General features: G+C 38.2%; 8 protein-coding genes across 8 annotated transcripts; 4 read left to right on the plus strand and 4 right to left on the minus strand.

Moving 5' to 3' along the window:
• Positions 1-168: 168 nt before the first annotated feature.
• SOCG_00302 (phosphoketolase) lies at positions 169-3,865 on the minus strand. The gene has a single exon (XM_013162722.1). It carries the CDS (start codon positions 2,747-2,749, stop codon positions 275-277), a length of 2,475 nt encoding a protein of 824 aa, XP_013018176.1. The 5' UTR covers positions 2,750-3,865; the 3' UTR covers positions 169-274.
• A 630-nt stretch (positions 3,866-4,495) lies between these two features.
• Positions 4,496-5,291, plus strand: SOCG_00303 (uncharacterized protein). Its single transcript, XM_013162723.1, has one exon. It carries the CDS (start codon positions 4,659-4,661, stop codon positions 4,929-4,931), a length of 273 nt encoding a protein of 90 aa, XP_013018177.1. The 5' UTR covers positions 4,496-4,658; the 3' UTR covers positions 4,932-5,291.
• Positions 5,094-6,703, minus strand: SOCG_00304 (cytoskeletal protein). The gene is made up of 3 exons (XM_013162724.1): positions 6,570-6,703; positions 5,713-6,465; positions 5,094-5,640 (listed from the first exon to the last, which is right to left on the minus strand). Exons 2-3 carry the CDS (start codon positions 6,359-6,361, stop codon positions 5,258-5,260), a joined length of 1,032 nt encoding a protein of 343 aa, XP_013018178.1. The 5' UTR covers positions 6,362-6,465; positions 6,570-6,703; the 3' UTR covers positions 5,094-5,257.
• SOCG_00305 (G10 protein) lies at positions 6,664-7,733 on the plus strand. The gene is made up of 4 exons (XM_013162725.1): positions 6,664-7,007; positions 7,074-7,323; positions 7,370-7,499; positions 7,574-7,733. Exons 1-4 carry the CDS (start codon positions 6,976-6,978, stop codon positions 7,600-7,602), a joined length of 441 nt encoding a protein of 146 aa, XP_013018179.1. The 5' UTR covers positions 6,664-6,975; the 3' UTR covers positions 7,603-7,733.
• On the minus strand, positions 7,325-11,261 carry SOCG_00306 (MutS protein 2). Its single transcript, XM_013162726.1, has 3 exons — positions 10,907-11,261; positions 10,772-10,854; positions 7,325-10,598 (listed from the first exon to the last, which is right to left on the minus strand). The coding sequence occupies exons 1-3, from the start codon at positions 10,941-10,943 to the stop codon at positions 7,770-7,772; spliced, it is 2,949 nt and encodes a 982-aa protein (XP_013018180.1). The 5' UTR covers positions 10,944-11,261; the 3' UTR covers positions 7,325-7,769.
• Positions 11,262-11,641: 380 nt separating this feature from the next.
• On the plus strand, positions 11,642-12,423 carry SOCG_00307 (4-amino-4-deoxychorismate lyase; the record flags this gene model as incomplete). Its single annotated transcript, XM_013162727.1, has 3 exons — positions 11,642-11,809; positions 11,866-12,175; positions 12,260-12,423. The coding sequence occupies 3 exons, from the start codon at positions 11,642-11,644 to the stop codon at positions 12,421-12,423; spliced, it is 642 nt and encodes a 213-aa protein (XP_013018181.1).
• On the minus strand, positions 12,291-12,879 carry SOCG_00308 (40S ribosomal protein S30). Its single transcript, XM_013162728.1, has 3 exons — positions 12,768-12,879; positions 12,583-12,711; positions 12,291-12,455 (listed from the first exon to the last, which is right to left on the minus strand). The coding sequence occupies exons 1-3, from the start codon at positions 12,804-12,806 to the stop codon at positions 12,438-12,440; spliced, it is 186 nt and encodes a 61-aa protein (XP_013018182.1). The 5' UTR covers positions 12,807-12,879; the 3' UTR covers positions 12,291-12,437.
• A 95-nt stretch (positions 12,880-12,974) lies between these two features.
• SOCG_00309 (HMG box protein) lies at positions 12,975-14,218 on the plus strand (the record flags this gene model as incomplete). Its single annotated transcript, XM_013162729.1, has 3 exons — positions 12,975-13,036; positions 13,091-13,762; positions 13,813-14,218. The coding sequence occupies 3 exons, from the start codon at positions 12,975-12,977 to the stop codon at positions 14,216-14,218; spliced, it is 1,140 nt and encodes a 379-aa protein (XP_013018183.1).
• Positions 14,219-14,309: the final 91 nt, after the last annotated feature.

The following is a 14,309-nucleotide window of genomic DNA, read 5'->3' on the forward strand; positions in this document are numbered from 1 at the left end:
AATAACCTTCATTATCTTAAGCAACAGAATACGATTTACGAGCGAGAAAAGCTTTTTAAAGTGAAAGAGAACCCAAAGTTACGTGTATCAGAAAGTACTTAAAAATCTATAAATGCCTACTACTGCTTGTATGTTCTACCTTCATATTAGAAGTCTACTTACTTTCAATATATCTAGTGCAAACCCATTGATTTATTAGTACCTATTAAGAAATAATTTGGCTTTCCAAAACAACTTGCTTGTAATTCTTTTTTTATCTCTTTACTTCTTCTGTTTAAATGGTGCGCTTATCCTTAAAGTCGGGAACATCGTAGGTCTCTGGTGGATCGTCCTTGTATTTAAATACGTATTCCTTAATTTCATCCAACTTGTGAGAGTAATTAGAACTCAAGTTGTGGCAGTTTACTGCAACATAAGGGTTGTGAATGGAATGTTGCAATGCTGCTCTAGCAACATCATAACGTGAGGTATTATTGACCATCATCATAGTAAAGGGCGTGGTAGTAGTACCCTCTTCTTGGTAGCCGTTCACAGTGATACGAGTGGGTTCAATGCGGTCAAACAGTAAGCTCTTAATGTCCATAACATAACCGTGGTAGTTCACATGAACATGACGGTTGGTCGTGAACAAGGAATCGAATTCTAGTTGAGTCATTCCGTGAGGATGCATACTGGAAAGTGACATGAGATCGGTAACGTTAACAACACGCACACGTAGGCTGGGGATGTCATTTGCCAACATCTCAGCTGCCTTAACGACCTCAAACATAATTTCATTACCGATACCAACCAAAACAACATCAGGGTTTAAGCCGTTGTCGGTACTGCAGAATTTCCACACACTAGCTCCGGCAGTACAGTGTGCTTCAGCCTCTTCAATAGAAAGATAGCTTGGTTGAGGATTTTTACTTGAAACCATGAGGTTGATAGTGTTTTCAGAACGCATACATCTAGCCATAGTAGACAAGAAACAGTTGGCATCGGCTGGGAAGTATACACGACTAATACCAGGTTTGAATGAGAGCATGGTAGTGATAAATCTTGGAGATTGGTGAGAGTATCCGTTGTGTTCTTGACGTGCCCAAGTACTGGAGGTGACATAGTTCAAACTTCCAAACTTTCCATGCCAAGGTAATTCAAGACCCATCTTGATAAATTTGCTGTATTGAATTAACATACTAACAACAATAGTCATGAAAGCCTCGTATGAAGGGAAAATTGCTGTACGTCCCGTGAGAGTGTAACCTTGCATGAGTCCTTGGCAAATATGTTCGGAAAGCACTTCTGTAACACGGCCGCCCTTTGCCATTAACGTTGGATCGGTTTGCATAGTACGATCGGTATATTTCAGAACAGCATCAAGCTTGTTACTCTCAAGTTCATCAGGGGAAAAGATACGTAAAGTAGTATCATTTTCACGAAGAAGCTCGCCTAAGTAGTTACCCACGACATGAGTAGCAGATGTCTTCTCACCCTTGGTAACACCGAACTTCTTCCAGTCGGTCACATTTAATCGGTGATAAGAATTGTAAGTCTCAGGGCGTTGACCCATACGCTTAGAAGCACGAGGGATGTATTCACGAATACCTTTTGTTGGGAGACCTTCTTCGTCCAAAAAGTCATCAAAGCGGTAGCTCGAAAGCCAGTCTTTAAGCATCTTACGCTGTGTACCATCAGTGCGGGCAAGTTTCAATGGAACTTGATGAGCATGATAGGTTCCCTCTAAAAATGTACCATTTAAAGTCTTGGGGCAGCCTTTACCCTTAGGTGAGCGAAGGATGATCATGGGCCATCTGGGTTTAATGAGTTCACGCTTCACACGAGCACGATGTTGAATATCCTTAATTGTCTCAACAGCCCAATCCATGGCTGCAGCCATTTCACGGTTGTATTCGCTAGTGTAGTTGACAATAGCAACTTGATAACCAAAACCACTGAAAAGAGCCAATAATTCCAAGTCATCCATACATCCATAGATAGTACGCTCAGAAATCTTATAACCGTTCAAACTCAAAATAGGAATGACGGCACCAGATTCGGCCGGGTCTAAGAACTTGTGAGTTTGCCATGATCCTGCCAAGGGGCCACTTTCAGCTTCACCGTCTCCTACAACACAGGTGACGATCAAATCGGGTTTATCTTGAACGGCACCATAACTAACTGACAAAGAATAGCCTAATTCACCACCTTCGTGTATGGAGCCAGGGCATTCAGCGTTTACGTGGGAAGGAAAACCACCAGGCAATGAGAAGGTGCTAATCAAATTTTTAAGACCTTCACGAGTGAATTGATATTGGGGATAAAAGGGGCCAAGTGAGTCTTCTAAAAACAATGCACCCAAGACGGCAGGTGCACCGTGACCAGGACCAACAACGAAGATCATGTCCAAATCATACTTGTTAATAATTCGATTACAGTGGGAGTAAGCAATGCTCAAACCAGGACAAGTACCCCAGTGACCTAGGAGTCGAGTTTTCACGTCATCCTCTTCAAGGTCACCGCCCCTGTAAATGTCCTTGGCTAAGAAAATTAAAGAGCAAGCCAAATAGTCGCAAGCTCTCTGGAATCGATCGACAGCAGCAACTTCTTCGTCTGAAACCTTAGAAGTGTCGAGAGGTACATGAAGACAAGATACTTCTTCGGGAAGGCGAGAAGGCATGCTAGGGGGAAAAGATTGCTTTTCAGCGATTTCAACTTGCTTTTCCAAAGCTTCAGGAGTAGAATTAGGGATATCGCTAGTACCGCTCATGATGTAAAATAATAAGAATCTAATCCAAGAAAATCGTTAATGTCGTAAAAACTGAAAGGAGATGTATTATTCAAGAAATCCAAAAATAGATCTTTGAAATCGGTTTATATATTTGTAAATATATATATATCGTAATAAATGAATCGTCAATTGAAGAATAATGAATTCGTGCACAGCTTTACTTATCCGACCTTAGTAGCGGAAAACAAGAATAGACAGACAAGTACAAAAACTGTGTAAACGCTTGTAAAAATAAATAATTGTGGGAATCAGATAAAACCCTTGTTTAACAAACGCTTCAAAGGTAGGTTGATAACAATAGACTTTTAATATGATAATAAGGCCTAGCCTATGAATATATCAACTTCAACGAAAGAATGCCTAATTCAGATGCAAGTGTCTTACTGTGATTATTGGAGCTGGAGTTGGGCCTATTTATATGTTGACTATCGGACGAACGAAAACGCTCATGTTTCTCGTCAGTATACTTCACACAAACATCATCACGTGTTGACTGACTTTGCTTTTCCTTCATAGCTTCCACTACGTATACTCTTTACGTAGACCATACTTGACTTTTCCTTCCATGATATAAGAACATAGATCGATCGTAGAGTATAGAAACCGTTCTGAGCTCTTGATGTGTTCAACGTGACGTAAACTGGAATATAGTATACTGTGCGAAATCCGTAGGAACGTCGATTTATGGTGTGTAAGCAACAATAAATAAGAACCGAGTGTGAAAAGTGCTGCAGAGCAATTCAATTAACTAAATCACCTATCTGATTAAGCATCGTGTACGTTTGCTGGAGTCGGAGAACTCGTATATCATGACAGCAATTCGGACTCCAAAACCAACGACTTTTATTATTCATCTACTTTTCCATAGATAGTTCAGCATGATCAAAATAGGAAGTATGGTAGAAAGACATGCAATGGTAATATCAACATCTATGTGTCGTTTCTCGTTGGTCGCGATTACTTTTCAGAGGACCTACTTTATAGCTTCTACAAGAAGAAAAATTGCTTCACAATTCAAAAAGAATACCCGTTGTTTACCAATGGTCTCTGTATTAGTGCAATTGTAAAAAAGGAAGGAACAGTTTACAAAGTCGCGTACCGTTTATCATGGAATTCCGTAGCGCTACACATCAGTAAACGAGTTTCGCTATTCCTTTGTGGTGCGTAAACACGTGTTATACTTGCTTTGCGTAGTTTCATGAGCTATAGCAACAGGAATTTTGGGATGAAAACATATTCAAAATCGATGGAAAACAAAATTGCAAGAATCTAGCAAGAATGCAGCTTTAGTAATGTGTGAGATTTATAGCAAGGTGTAAGTATATGTTGTATTACTGCTAGAATTGAGTATTAAGTAGTTTAGTAGCAGCTTCAGCAGATCTGATTCACGAACTAAATTATGTGAACAATTAGTTTAGCCAGATCAGTCAAATGTTCGGACTAGAAGATTTGACAAGTAATTTTTTTGAAATTTAGTAGTCTATATGTATCATAAATTCCTTCTCTTGATTATTGTCTGTACAATTTCACTTTTCGTCCAGCAAATTTCCTTGTTTATTTATTACATACGTGGATCTTTATTGTTATATGATAATTGTATCAATAATTAAATAATAATATACATGGACTATGATATTTAGAAAACTCACGGCATATGATTATAAAATTTTGTTTAGTAACATATGCTTAATGATGGTTTACATATGCTTTACAGCATATCATACCTACACCACGAATGGAGATGGTACACGGAAAGTCCAGCGGCCAATTTCTTTTTGTAAAAGCAAGAATCTTGCTTTTCCTTTTTTTCCTGCTTTGACTGATTGCATAATTTCCGTTAGTTACTGGTTTTAAATTTGCTTTCCTCCTAGACTTTTTGCCTTTCCTCATGTCCGGTAATACATCTTCATTTAAGCGGAGTGCCAGAGAAAAATGCTGGGAAGCGAGAGACTTCTACTTTGACTGTTTAAATAAAAATGATATTTTGGATCCATTGAAAGATAATGATCGGGCATCTCAGGTGTGCAGTTCCGAAAAAACCAATTTTGAGTCAAATTGCATCCAGTCTTGGGTCAATTATTTTTGTAAGTTTCGAGTTCAACAACACAAGCAGCAAGAAGCTATTCGAAAACTCGAGGAAAGTGGTGCTCGTCGTTTATAGTGTGAAATACATTTGTCCATCTTTTCTTTCGTCTGCATAAACAATTAATCAACCAAAAATTTACCTTAAAGATATGCTTCATTTTCCCTTTCAGGAACTCTTTGCTACATGCAATCACTCTTTACCTTTTATGGATAATGCTTTACAAAACTTCCCATCTCTGTAAAAACTTAGGAATAATATAAAATCGATTATAACCTGAATATAGATTTTATTATCGTCAAAAGAAGGAAAAATAAACTAGTTATCCTGTTTCCTTACAATTAATAAATAGTAGTAATGCCGGTAAACACTCTCATAAACGTGAAAAGAACAAAAATTGTAGGTTATACAGAAACTACGGTGAGTTTACTTGCTTCCTCACGTAACCATGGAATCCGCAAGATTTGATTCAGCACCTCGACGGTGTTGGCATCCACGCAATTGAGTCCATGAGTATGGGATATTAATAAATTGTGAACAGCACGAATAATATGTTTAGTTTTGTAGTGAGGAGGGAGTCGGACTTGTGTGTTTTGTAATAAGGGCAAGAGTACCTGTAAATAAGCATACCTTAGCTTGGCCAGTTCATTAGGGATATCATTTATTTCCCGAATCAATATATCAATTAGCACGTTAAGGTCATTAGTGTAAAATACTTCGTATGTTTTCGGAGTAGTAAATAAAAGGTATAGTTGCTTTAAGATCAGCATTCTAGTCCGTGGATCTCCTATTCTTCATTAGTTTCCTATACCAAGTAAAACATCTCAACCGTCTTGATGTCAAAATCTCGAGTACGTACGTTCCCTATTTAATATAAAAACAAGTCCTTCACAGTAAACTCCTGTGTCTACCTTGGACTCCGATAGCAAATTCATGACTCCATTTTGGATTTCGACGACTCCAGTTGAAGCCAATTTGACGAGCATGAACTGCTCGTTCAAGCTCAATAGTAAAAGCATACACATTGAAAAATTCTCAACATCTTCTTCTGACCAAGCAAATTCGGCTGTAGCAAGCAGGCCTTTTAAGAATGTTTCATCCGCTGCCACTAAGTCAGTAAGAGGAAGTCGCCGAGAACGACACATATGGTACATCAAACATAGACCATAACGAAAAGAAATATAGATTCCCTTTTCGGAAGGGTTCCTAAAACGAATGATTGCCTGCACAAGAGAACCAAAAAAACCGCTTGCAATTAGTAACTTCATACACCCGTCATCCAGTCGAATGTCTAAAAGAAAAAATACAACAATGAACTTTATTATATGAATGTCTTCCATGAAGAGGAAACAATCCAACAAAATCGTCCGCACAGTGGTCTTGTCCAACTTAAATAGCGGACTCCGAATGAGCTTGTCAGCTATCGTTTGCAATTGTATCTCTGTAATTAAATAGGTTTCTACTTTGATTAACACCTCATTCAAAACGGTCTCTGTTGACATTCGCATAGTTTAGAACCTACTTCCATATCTTACAAAGAAAGAGAGAAGTCTAGAGGCAGCATATTCTACCTCTGACTCATTATTAACATTGAAAACAAGCTCATCAACTTCTAATCCTCAAGAATTAGCTTTCAATACAGATTTTCTTTTAGCGAACTGGTCCCTCAAATAAGCATCCAAAAGGATTCGCAAAAACTCGAGATCAAGCACTTACCATTCCAAAACTGTTTTTCATTTTCTAATGTATAAACAACATCTGTAAACTCCATTTACAAGTTTAGGTCAGAAACGCTGAAGGCAGCTTACGACTACGAACAGGCTTGTACCACATTCGTTATTATGCAATCCCACAAATAAGCATTTTTTATAACGAGTATAAGCATTTCGTTAAGATAACCTTATTAGTTTTAATAAATCTACTACTACTTACCATTACAAACAGGAAATTGTACCTATCTTCGCTTTCCTGAATTCTTCGATCCAAACTCTTGGCCGTGTTCTCTCTTTGTATCTTTATTCTTTTCCTACGTTTTTAGTTGTTTTTACGAAGTATTGAGACTTTTTCCACGTTAGTTGTTGCTGGACTTTAGAAACCAAAAAATAAGAAAAACTTCTCTACAATGCCACGCATAAGAACATCACGGACCAAACGGTAAGGCCTAAGAAAATTTTGAAAATTTTTAATTTAAAAGAAAATACTAATATATGTCTTGTACAGTCCTCCAGAAGGATTTGAAGAAATTGAGCCAACGTTATTAGAATTCCAAGAGAGAATGAGACAAGTGGAAAATACAACCGGAAAAGGTTCAAAATCGGAGTCTCTAGCTCCTATTTTTCAACTTCATCATCAACGTAGCCGTTATGTCTACGACCTTTATTACAAACGAGAAGCCATTTCTTCTGAGCTTTACAACTGGCTGCTAAAACAGAATTACGCTGATGCAAATCTAATTGCAAAGTGGAAAAAGGTACGGGAATAAACTGAATTTAATTTTAGTTTACTGACTGATCTAGCCTGGCTACGAAAAATTGTGTTGCCTTCGTTGCATTCAAACCGCAGAATCGAAGTTTGGTTCCACTTGTATATGTCGTGTCCCCAAAGCCAAACTCGGCAAAGATGCTCCCAGTACTTGCGTACATTGTGGTAAGTCATTTTTTTCCCTTTCTTTGGGTTTTGAGACCTATATCAGATCACGCCGTTACTAACTCAATGCATAGGCTGTAGAGGTTGTGCTAGTGGTGATTAAAATCGGTGCAAATCATCTAAAAATAAAAACATCGTCATGCCATACTCATGTTCATAAAATTAATATTATTCAAAAATGCAACTTAGTATATAATGTATATCGACAAAGAACGTCAAATGCATAGTGAAGAGATCCTACTCACTCAAAAGAACGTAGCTTTAGTCATTCTAACTCTTTTTCTTTGCTTGTAACCATGCGTTTGCTTCAATATCCGAAGCATGACTAGTTAATATTTGCTGAAACTTTTGGAGCATTTCCTCTTTCGGCATATCCTTTCCCACTTGATTTTGCCATTCCAACATAAGCGTTCGAATTATCGCAACACCTTCTTTTTTCGCTCGTCCTTCATCATCTTCCACTGGTTGATCTACATCCTCGGCCTCTAATTCAATGGCTTTTGCTTGGGCCATTTCGATGATTTTGGCTGGGAAACGCGCCAATTCCGCTACATGGATACCAAAGCTTCTATCACTTGCCCCTTCAGAAACATTATATAGTAGTGCAACGTCGCGAGCATTGGTATCTCCAATGTGGGCTGTCACATGCAAGTTCTTTACGGTTGGAATTTCGTCCGACATCCGAGTCATTTCATGATAATGCGTAGCGAAAAGACAAAAACAATTTATTTTTTTAACAATGTGCTCCGTAATTGCCCATGCCAAACCAAAACCGTCCGTCGTACTAGTACCCCTTCCTAACTCATCAATTATAATAAGAGAACGCTGGGTTGCAGATCTTAAAATCGTAGCGGTTTCTAACATTTCGGCCATAAAAGTAGAAACACCTTTCAATTGAGAATCACCTGCTCCAACACGGGCGAGAATACTATCTACAACATCAATAGTAGCTGAATCGCATGGAACAAAACATCCAATTTGAGCCATAACCGCGATCACGCCAGCTTGTCGAATATACGTAGACTTACCTCCCATGTTTGGTCCGGTGATTATGAGCATCTCTGATTCATTCTGCTTAAGCAAAATATCGTTGGGGATAAAATTAATATCATCCTGTGCTTCTAAGCAAGGATGTCTCGCTTGTTTCAACTCAACACAAGCACAATGGGAAGACCGCAAGTGAGAACGCAATTCATTAATATCAGGATTTTCTTCCGAAGCTACGATATCAATAGTCTCTTCCTGATCACCAATCTCTGTATCAATTTCCATCCCTGAATCCAATATTGTTGGACATACATATGCGGTAACTGCTAGCGTGCTTGCTAGAGAAAAACTGGTTATGACATCTAAATGTGATATGATTTGGCCGACCGCTTCTAAAGGAGAACTATAGGTTGCAGCAATCTTAATGACTTCCCGCGCCAATCCATTCTGATGATATCTATAGCTCTTTTGATAATCCATGTAGGTACTATTAAGATTGTGCAGACGCTTCGTAGTAAAATAAACACCATTTTTTTGAGTTGATAGTTCTGAATAACGGGTGTTACGTCCACGCAAACATCCGGCTTCTGCTCTTGTAAGGCGTAAACACCATCCATACAAATGATGCTGCTCAAGATGCAACTTCTTCTCGGTATCCTGTTGAAGATCAGCACCTGCCTGCTTGTGCTCGTCAAATATTGAGTTTTCCAACTCTTCAAGCCTTTGTCGTAACTCCAATAACTCTTCATCAAATTCGGCACGAATGATGTATCTATGAGCATCAAGGGCATCTAAATCGATGGTGGTCTCCACCAACTCTATAAGCTTTGTTAAGTTTTTACAGTGAGTGGAAAGCGGCGTCGTATAGACTTGGTCTACTAATCCTTTATGTTCAGTTTTCAAGGAATCTAAAGCAGTAACGATGTTTGGAAGAGCTTTAGCCATTTGATAAATTCGAACAACATCTTCCAAAGTTGAAGAACCTCGGATAAGACGTCGGCAAAGTCGCGGTACATCAGGTATGGATCGGAGGAGATGGTCATCATCTAACAAAAGTTGTCGAACTTCCGGATCTTCAATAAAAACAGAAACTAAATTATGTCTTCTTCTAATAGCCTTTGGGTCCAACAGAGGCTGTACAATCCATCGTCTAAGTTGTCTCGAGCCCATCGGAGTCCTACAATGATTCAATAAACCGTACAAACTCATTGTACGGTGCGCATTTCCATTAGCTGGAGGCAACAAATTCAATGCGCGTACTGCTGCTACATCCAGGCGCATATACTGTTCCAAATTGTGTTCATAGAGATGATATTTTCGTGCAAGATCCTTTTGTACTTCAATGTCATCTGAGGGAATTGGATCAACCAAATTTGGTCCCAAATAACGTAAAACAGCGTTACAAGAGCTCATGGCTAGTTGAAGACTTAACTCTGGTAAACGCGCATGTGTGACGGGGACATCCAACACTTTTGCAAGCTCTAATTCAACGTCTTTTGGAGAAAAATATGAGTTTCGTATGCCAGTAGCTAATGCACCACATCCTTCTATTATATTTTTAAGGCGGTTTAACTCAGCTTTGGTGATTGAAGTCCCGGTTGTGGTATTTTCCCCGTCTTGTTGAGAGATTAGGCATTCCTTCGCACCAGTTTGGACGAGAAGTGCTTCGAAATTTGTGTATGAGTCTGAATCAACAAATTCAGAGACACCTATTTTCCTTGAGAAAGGGTCTATAAACGCTACACCGACAACACGTTGATCTTGTTTCATACGGGTAGTAACAGCTAGTAAAATAGAGCCACCAGAATTATCAATGTTAACTGTAGGATCCTTTGTTGCATCACTGTTCATCATTAAGTCCTCAATCATCTGCATATTACCAGGACTAGCTTGGTTAAGTAATTCAAATCCGGTTTTACTTTTGTTAGAACCCCAAATTTCCACTCGTTTTGCATAATTTGATAATACTTCCTCAGCAAATTTGATAAACAAAGAAGGAAACATAGTACAGAAGGAGAGATTAGACTGATTATGGTATTTAAGGACTGAGGTCGTATGGTAAGCATTATCTGCAACGAAAGAAGCATCTTCTCCAATGGCTACGTACGTTTCCTAGAAATTTAGTTAATATATGCTCAATATATCTTAAATGGAAAATGAGTGTCTGCACCGGTTGCTACAAGCTATATACAGCATAGCTCTTTAACCCTGTCAATAAATCGATAAAGTGTAATTTGAACCCATCACTCAATATTTTTCACTTTAAGTTATATCATGGTACTTACTCCACGATCAAAAACGCGTAGCGTGTTTGAGTCTTTGGGCATCTTCTCGTAAAATGAGAACATACGAGCCTCATCGGTCCTTTCTATGAAAGAGTTAATTGAACACAATGTTTACAGAAGAAAATAAAGACTTACCGTTCATAGACGAGCTACTCGAACTTTTAGAGGCCATTCTTCATAAACTGGGACGTACAGACGCGCTTATATTTTTTCCTAACTTGGTAGTTTACGCGTGTATCGTATTTATTAGTCTAAAAAAAATTACAAATATAAATATATATGTATATAGCAGAACGGAACGAAATGAAGTTTTACACTGCCAATCCAGCTGGCAAGTTTGGTAAGGACAGATTGAAAGTTACCTTTCAGCACAACAAGTCTGTCTTCCAAACCTAATACCTAATTTTTACTCACTGATCTTTTTAATTTTCTTTTGTTTTTCTTTTGGTTTTATTTTACAATACATCAAATATGAATATATGTATGTAGGGTAAGTGGTACCTTCTTAGGGATCTCAAAGTCGAAAAGTCTATCAAACCGTTTGCTCAATTCATTTACAACATGTATGTATCTTAAAAAGCAATTTGTTAATCCAAATATTCATTTATTGACTTTATGTCCATCTGTCGGCATTCAGTAGGTTATACACTATTAACATTCGGCTACAGTTTTACGATTAATAAATGCAATGACTACACACCGACTCTTTAATATTTAACATGCAATGATTACTTTCTTTCTTTCACAAAAAGCTTTTTAAAAAGTATTTTTTTTCTAGGTCTTAGTACTCGTAGTATATAGCTAAAAGTATCAAGAATTGGCGATCTCAAACACTGTCTTTCGTGTGGTTCATATTTATAACATAAAGCTATGAATTTATTCGAGACTACCCTGTACTCTAACGGAGAAATCTTTCTACTTCATGATCATTTAAATCGAATGAAAAATTCTGCTTCTACTTTGGGGTATCAGTGGCCCGGCGAAGAAATTGTAATACAAAAGCTTTTGCATGCTATTGAATCCCTTAACCAAGCGAGAGTATGTTTAGATCAATTCGTATTTCACTTTCTCAAAACTAACTCATTACTTATTAGCTAAGATGGGAACTTTCAAAAGATGGCAAGATTCTAGTCACGGCTGTTCCTATTCCTATACACAACGAGCATCCTCAGTACACTGTATTCTTGGACACCCAGCCGTCTGACACTCAGGATAACGTCACATGTGTCAACAAAACTACATCTAGAGATATTTACTCGCATGCAGTACACAGAACGGGGATCGAATACGCCAAACACCAAGATGCTTTGCTTTACAATACCAGCGGGTTTGTGACAGAAAGCACCATCTTCAACATTGCATTTCACCGAGACAACCAGTGGATCACGCCGAATCTTCTACATGGTACGTAGAGTTTTCTGGATTTCATTGAATACCCTTCTTTACCAAAACATCGAAGATAATTTACTAATGAGTGTTAATTTATAGGCTTATTACCAGGTACAATGAGGAAACATCTTTTATCTACCGGCTACATCGTTGAAGATACCCAAAATAAGCTACACAAAGAAAATCTAAAAAACGGTGAGCAGATACTTTTATTCAACTCATTTCGTAAAATATGCAAAGGAATCTTAGTAACTAAGCCCTAAGTTTGGTTCTCCGCTTAAGAAGAAGGGTTCATCTAGACAGGTTAATATGAATGTTCTGCATTTCTAAATAGAACTCCATCAATGCTATTTTAAACAGATCTGACTTCCTAAAACGAAGTTCAATTCACTACTAATGGAGCACTCTACGTCTCAACTTACTCTTCTCTTGCCACCAGCCATGTTGGTAACATTAACGAAGCGGCGAACGTAAAGAAGACGCTTGTAAGCACGGCCCTTGGGTTGCTTGGGCTTTTCTTGCTTCTCAACCTTGGGGGTTTGAGATTTTACCTATAAGCGGTGTTAATCAACGGTTTTTCAGAAACAAACTGGTAGGCGATGCTTACCTTTCCTGCACGAGCGAGCGATCCGTGAACTTTTCCCATGTTGTTGGTAGTGGCTGGATGATCCATACTACCACATATTACCTTTCTCGAGCAACCCAAAAAAACAGTCACATCCTTATTGTTACTTCATTTAAGTAACGATTATTGTTTACAGCTGGTGTCTTTTGTTTACTTATCTTGTTTACCATTTCCAAAGTGTTCAGAGAAATGAGTTTTGGGTATGAGCATAATGTTAACGAGGATTGTGAAGCAGAAGAGTTCTTAAAATAGTGAGTGTTGTCTATAATTAATTGCTTGTGAAATTGCTAATGTCGTTTGTATAGTATCCCAACGTTGGCCAAACCTCTGAAAGCTCCCCAGTCTTTAGAAGGAGCTAAAACATCAATTCGTGCAGGATCAGATGTAGATAGTAGCTCCGATAACTGTTCCGTTATTTCTGCTGATGACTTTTACCAAACGCAAAATCACATTTACGATACTTCCGGCCTGAATTCTGAAGATGATTTCCCTGTTGCAGATATATCAACGTGTTCGGAGAATTCTTTATTCCCTGCTTCACCAGTAAAAAGGGATTTCTTCACAATGGAATCCGAGCACATCATGGACCGCATAAATAAAAGCAATGCCGCCGATAAAGTGACGAGCAGTAGTAAAAGGCAGTTTAAGCGAAATCGTGACTCACTAGCAAAACAATTTCTTCATATTCTAAATATGGAAGTCTTTCAAGGAAAACTGACAGAGTGTATCCTTGATAATGAAATTTTGGTAATGTGGTCCAAGTCTTTTAATACTACGGCAGGAAGAGCTACTTTAAAACGGCCGCGGTCAAAAAGCAATCTGATTCAACATGTTCATGCATACGTTGAACTTTCTGAAAAAGTTGTTGATTGCGAATATAGACTGTATAACACATTGGCCCATGAGTCATGTCACTTGGCTTGCTGGTTAATTGACAGGGAAATGCAATCTCCTCATGGAGCGTGTTTCAAAGCTTGGTAAGTCATTTGCTTTAACTTATGGTTTGAAGTAACTCATGGTATTTTAGGGCCAAGCGTTTGATGAACAAGTTCCCCTCGATTGAAATAACCTCAAAGCACAATTATGATATTGATTATAAATACAAATGGCTTTGCATCAATGAAGCTTGCAACAAACTTTACCAAAGACACTCTAAATCTGTTGATCCCAAGAGACACGTTTGCGCACTTTGTACTAGTCGACTCGTTCAAATTGCTCCAGTAGCTAGAATACTTAATCCTTTTCAGCTATATATGAAGGAAAATATGGCAAGGATAAAGCGGCACTATCCTATGCTCTCACATAAAGAATTGATGAATAAAGTGGCTTCTGAATATCGCCAAACCGTATCAACGCAACCTCGGAGACCTGGGTCTCCTGGCTATCTTAATGTAACGCAGAAACTTGATGATCTATCATTAAAATATAAATAGAATGTGATGAAACATGCTAATATTTACTTTTTTTCACTGAACTAATTAATACGTTCCTCTACCGGTTTAACACCTGACCTACTTCCTTATT

Source organism: Schizosaccharomyces octosporus, assembly GCF_000150505.1.
Source record: "Schizosaccharomyces octosporus yFS286 unplaced genomic scaffold supercont6.2, whole genome shotgun sequence".
In the NCBI taxonomy this organism is placed as follows: Eukaryota; Fungi; Ascomycota; class Schizosaccharomycetes; order Schizosaccharomycetales; family Schizosaccharomycetaceae; genus Schizosaccharomyces; species Schizosaccharomyces octosporus.

What these genes read in the sequence shown, in the direction of transcription:
- SOCG_00303 (XM_013162723.1), top strand. Translation starts at nt 4,659, where the DNA reads ATGTCCGGTAATACATCTTCATTTAAGCGGAGTGCCAGAGAAAAATGC.
- SOCG_00305 (XM_013162725.1), top strand. Translation starts at nt 6,976, where the DNA reads ATGCCACGCATAAGAACATCACGGACCAAACG. An exon ending in AGAACATCACGGACCAAACG is followed by an intron (nt 7,008 to 7,073) that starts GTAAGGCCTAAG and finishes TGTCTTGTACAG; the next exon opens with TCCTCCAGAAGGATTTGAAG. An exon ending in CAGTACTTGCGTACATTGTG is followed by an intron (nt 7,500 to 7,573) that starts GTAAGTCATTTT and finishes CTCAATGCATAG; the next exon opens with GCTGTAGAGGTTGTGCTAGT.
- SOCG_00306 (XM_013162726.1), bottom strand. Translation starts at nt 10,943, where the DNA reads ATGGCCTCTAAAAGTTCGAGTAGCTCGTCTATGAACG. An exon ending in GAGTAGCTCGTCTATGAACG is followed by an intron (nt 10,855 to 10,906) that starts GTAAGTCTTTAT and finishes ACTCTTTCATAG; the next exon opens with AAAGGACCGATGAGGCTCGT. An exon ending in TACGCGTTTTTGATCGTGGA is followed by an intron (nt 10,599 to 10,771) that starts GTAAGTACCATG and finishes CTAAATTTCTAG; the next exon opens with GAAACGTACGTAGCCATTGG.
- SOCG_00308 (XM_013162728.1), bottom strand. Translation starts at nt 12,806, where the DNA reads ATGGGAAAAGTTCACGGATCGCTCGCTCGTGCAGGAAAG. An exon ending in CGCTCGCTCGTGCAGGAAAG is followed by an intron (nt 12,712 to 12,767) that starts GTAAGCATCGCC and finishes CACCGCTTATAG; the next exon opens with GTAAAATCTCAAACCCCCAA.
- SOCG_00304 (XM_013162724.1), bottom strand. Translation starts at nt 6,361, where the DNA reads ATGCGAATGTCAACAGAGACCGTTTTGAATGAGGTGTTAATCAAAGTA. An exon ending in TTTTATATTAAATAGGGAAC is followed by an intron (nt 5,641 to 5,712) that starts GTACGTACTCGA and finishes AATGAAGAATAG; the next exon opens with GAGATCCACGGACTAGAATG.
- SOCG_00302 (XM_013162722.1), bottom strand. Translation starts at nt 2,749, where the DNA reads ATGAGCGGTACTAGCGATATCCCTAATTCTACTCCTGAAGCTTTGGAA.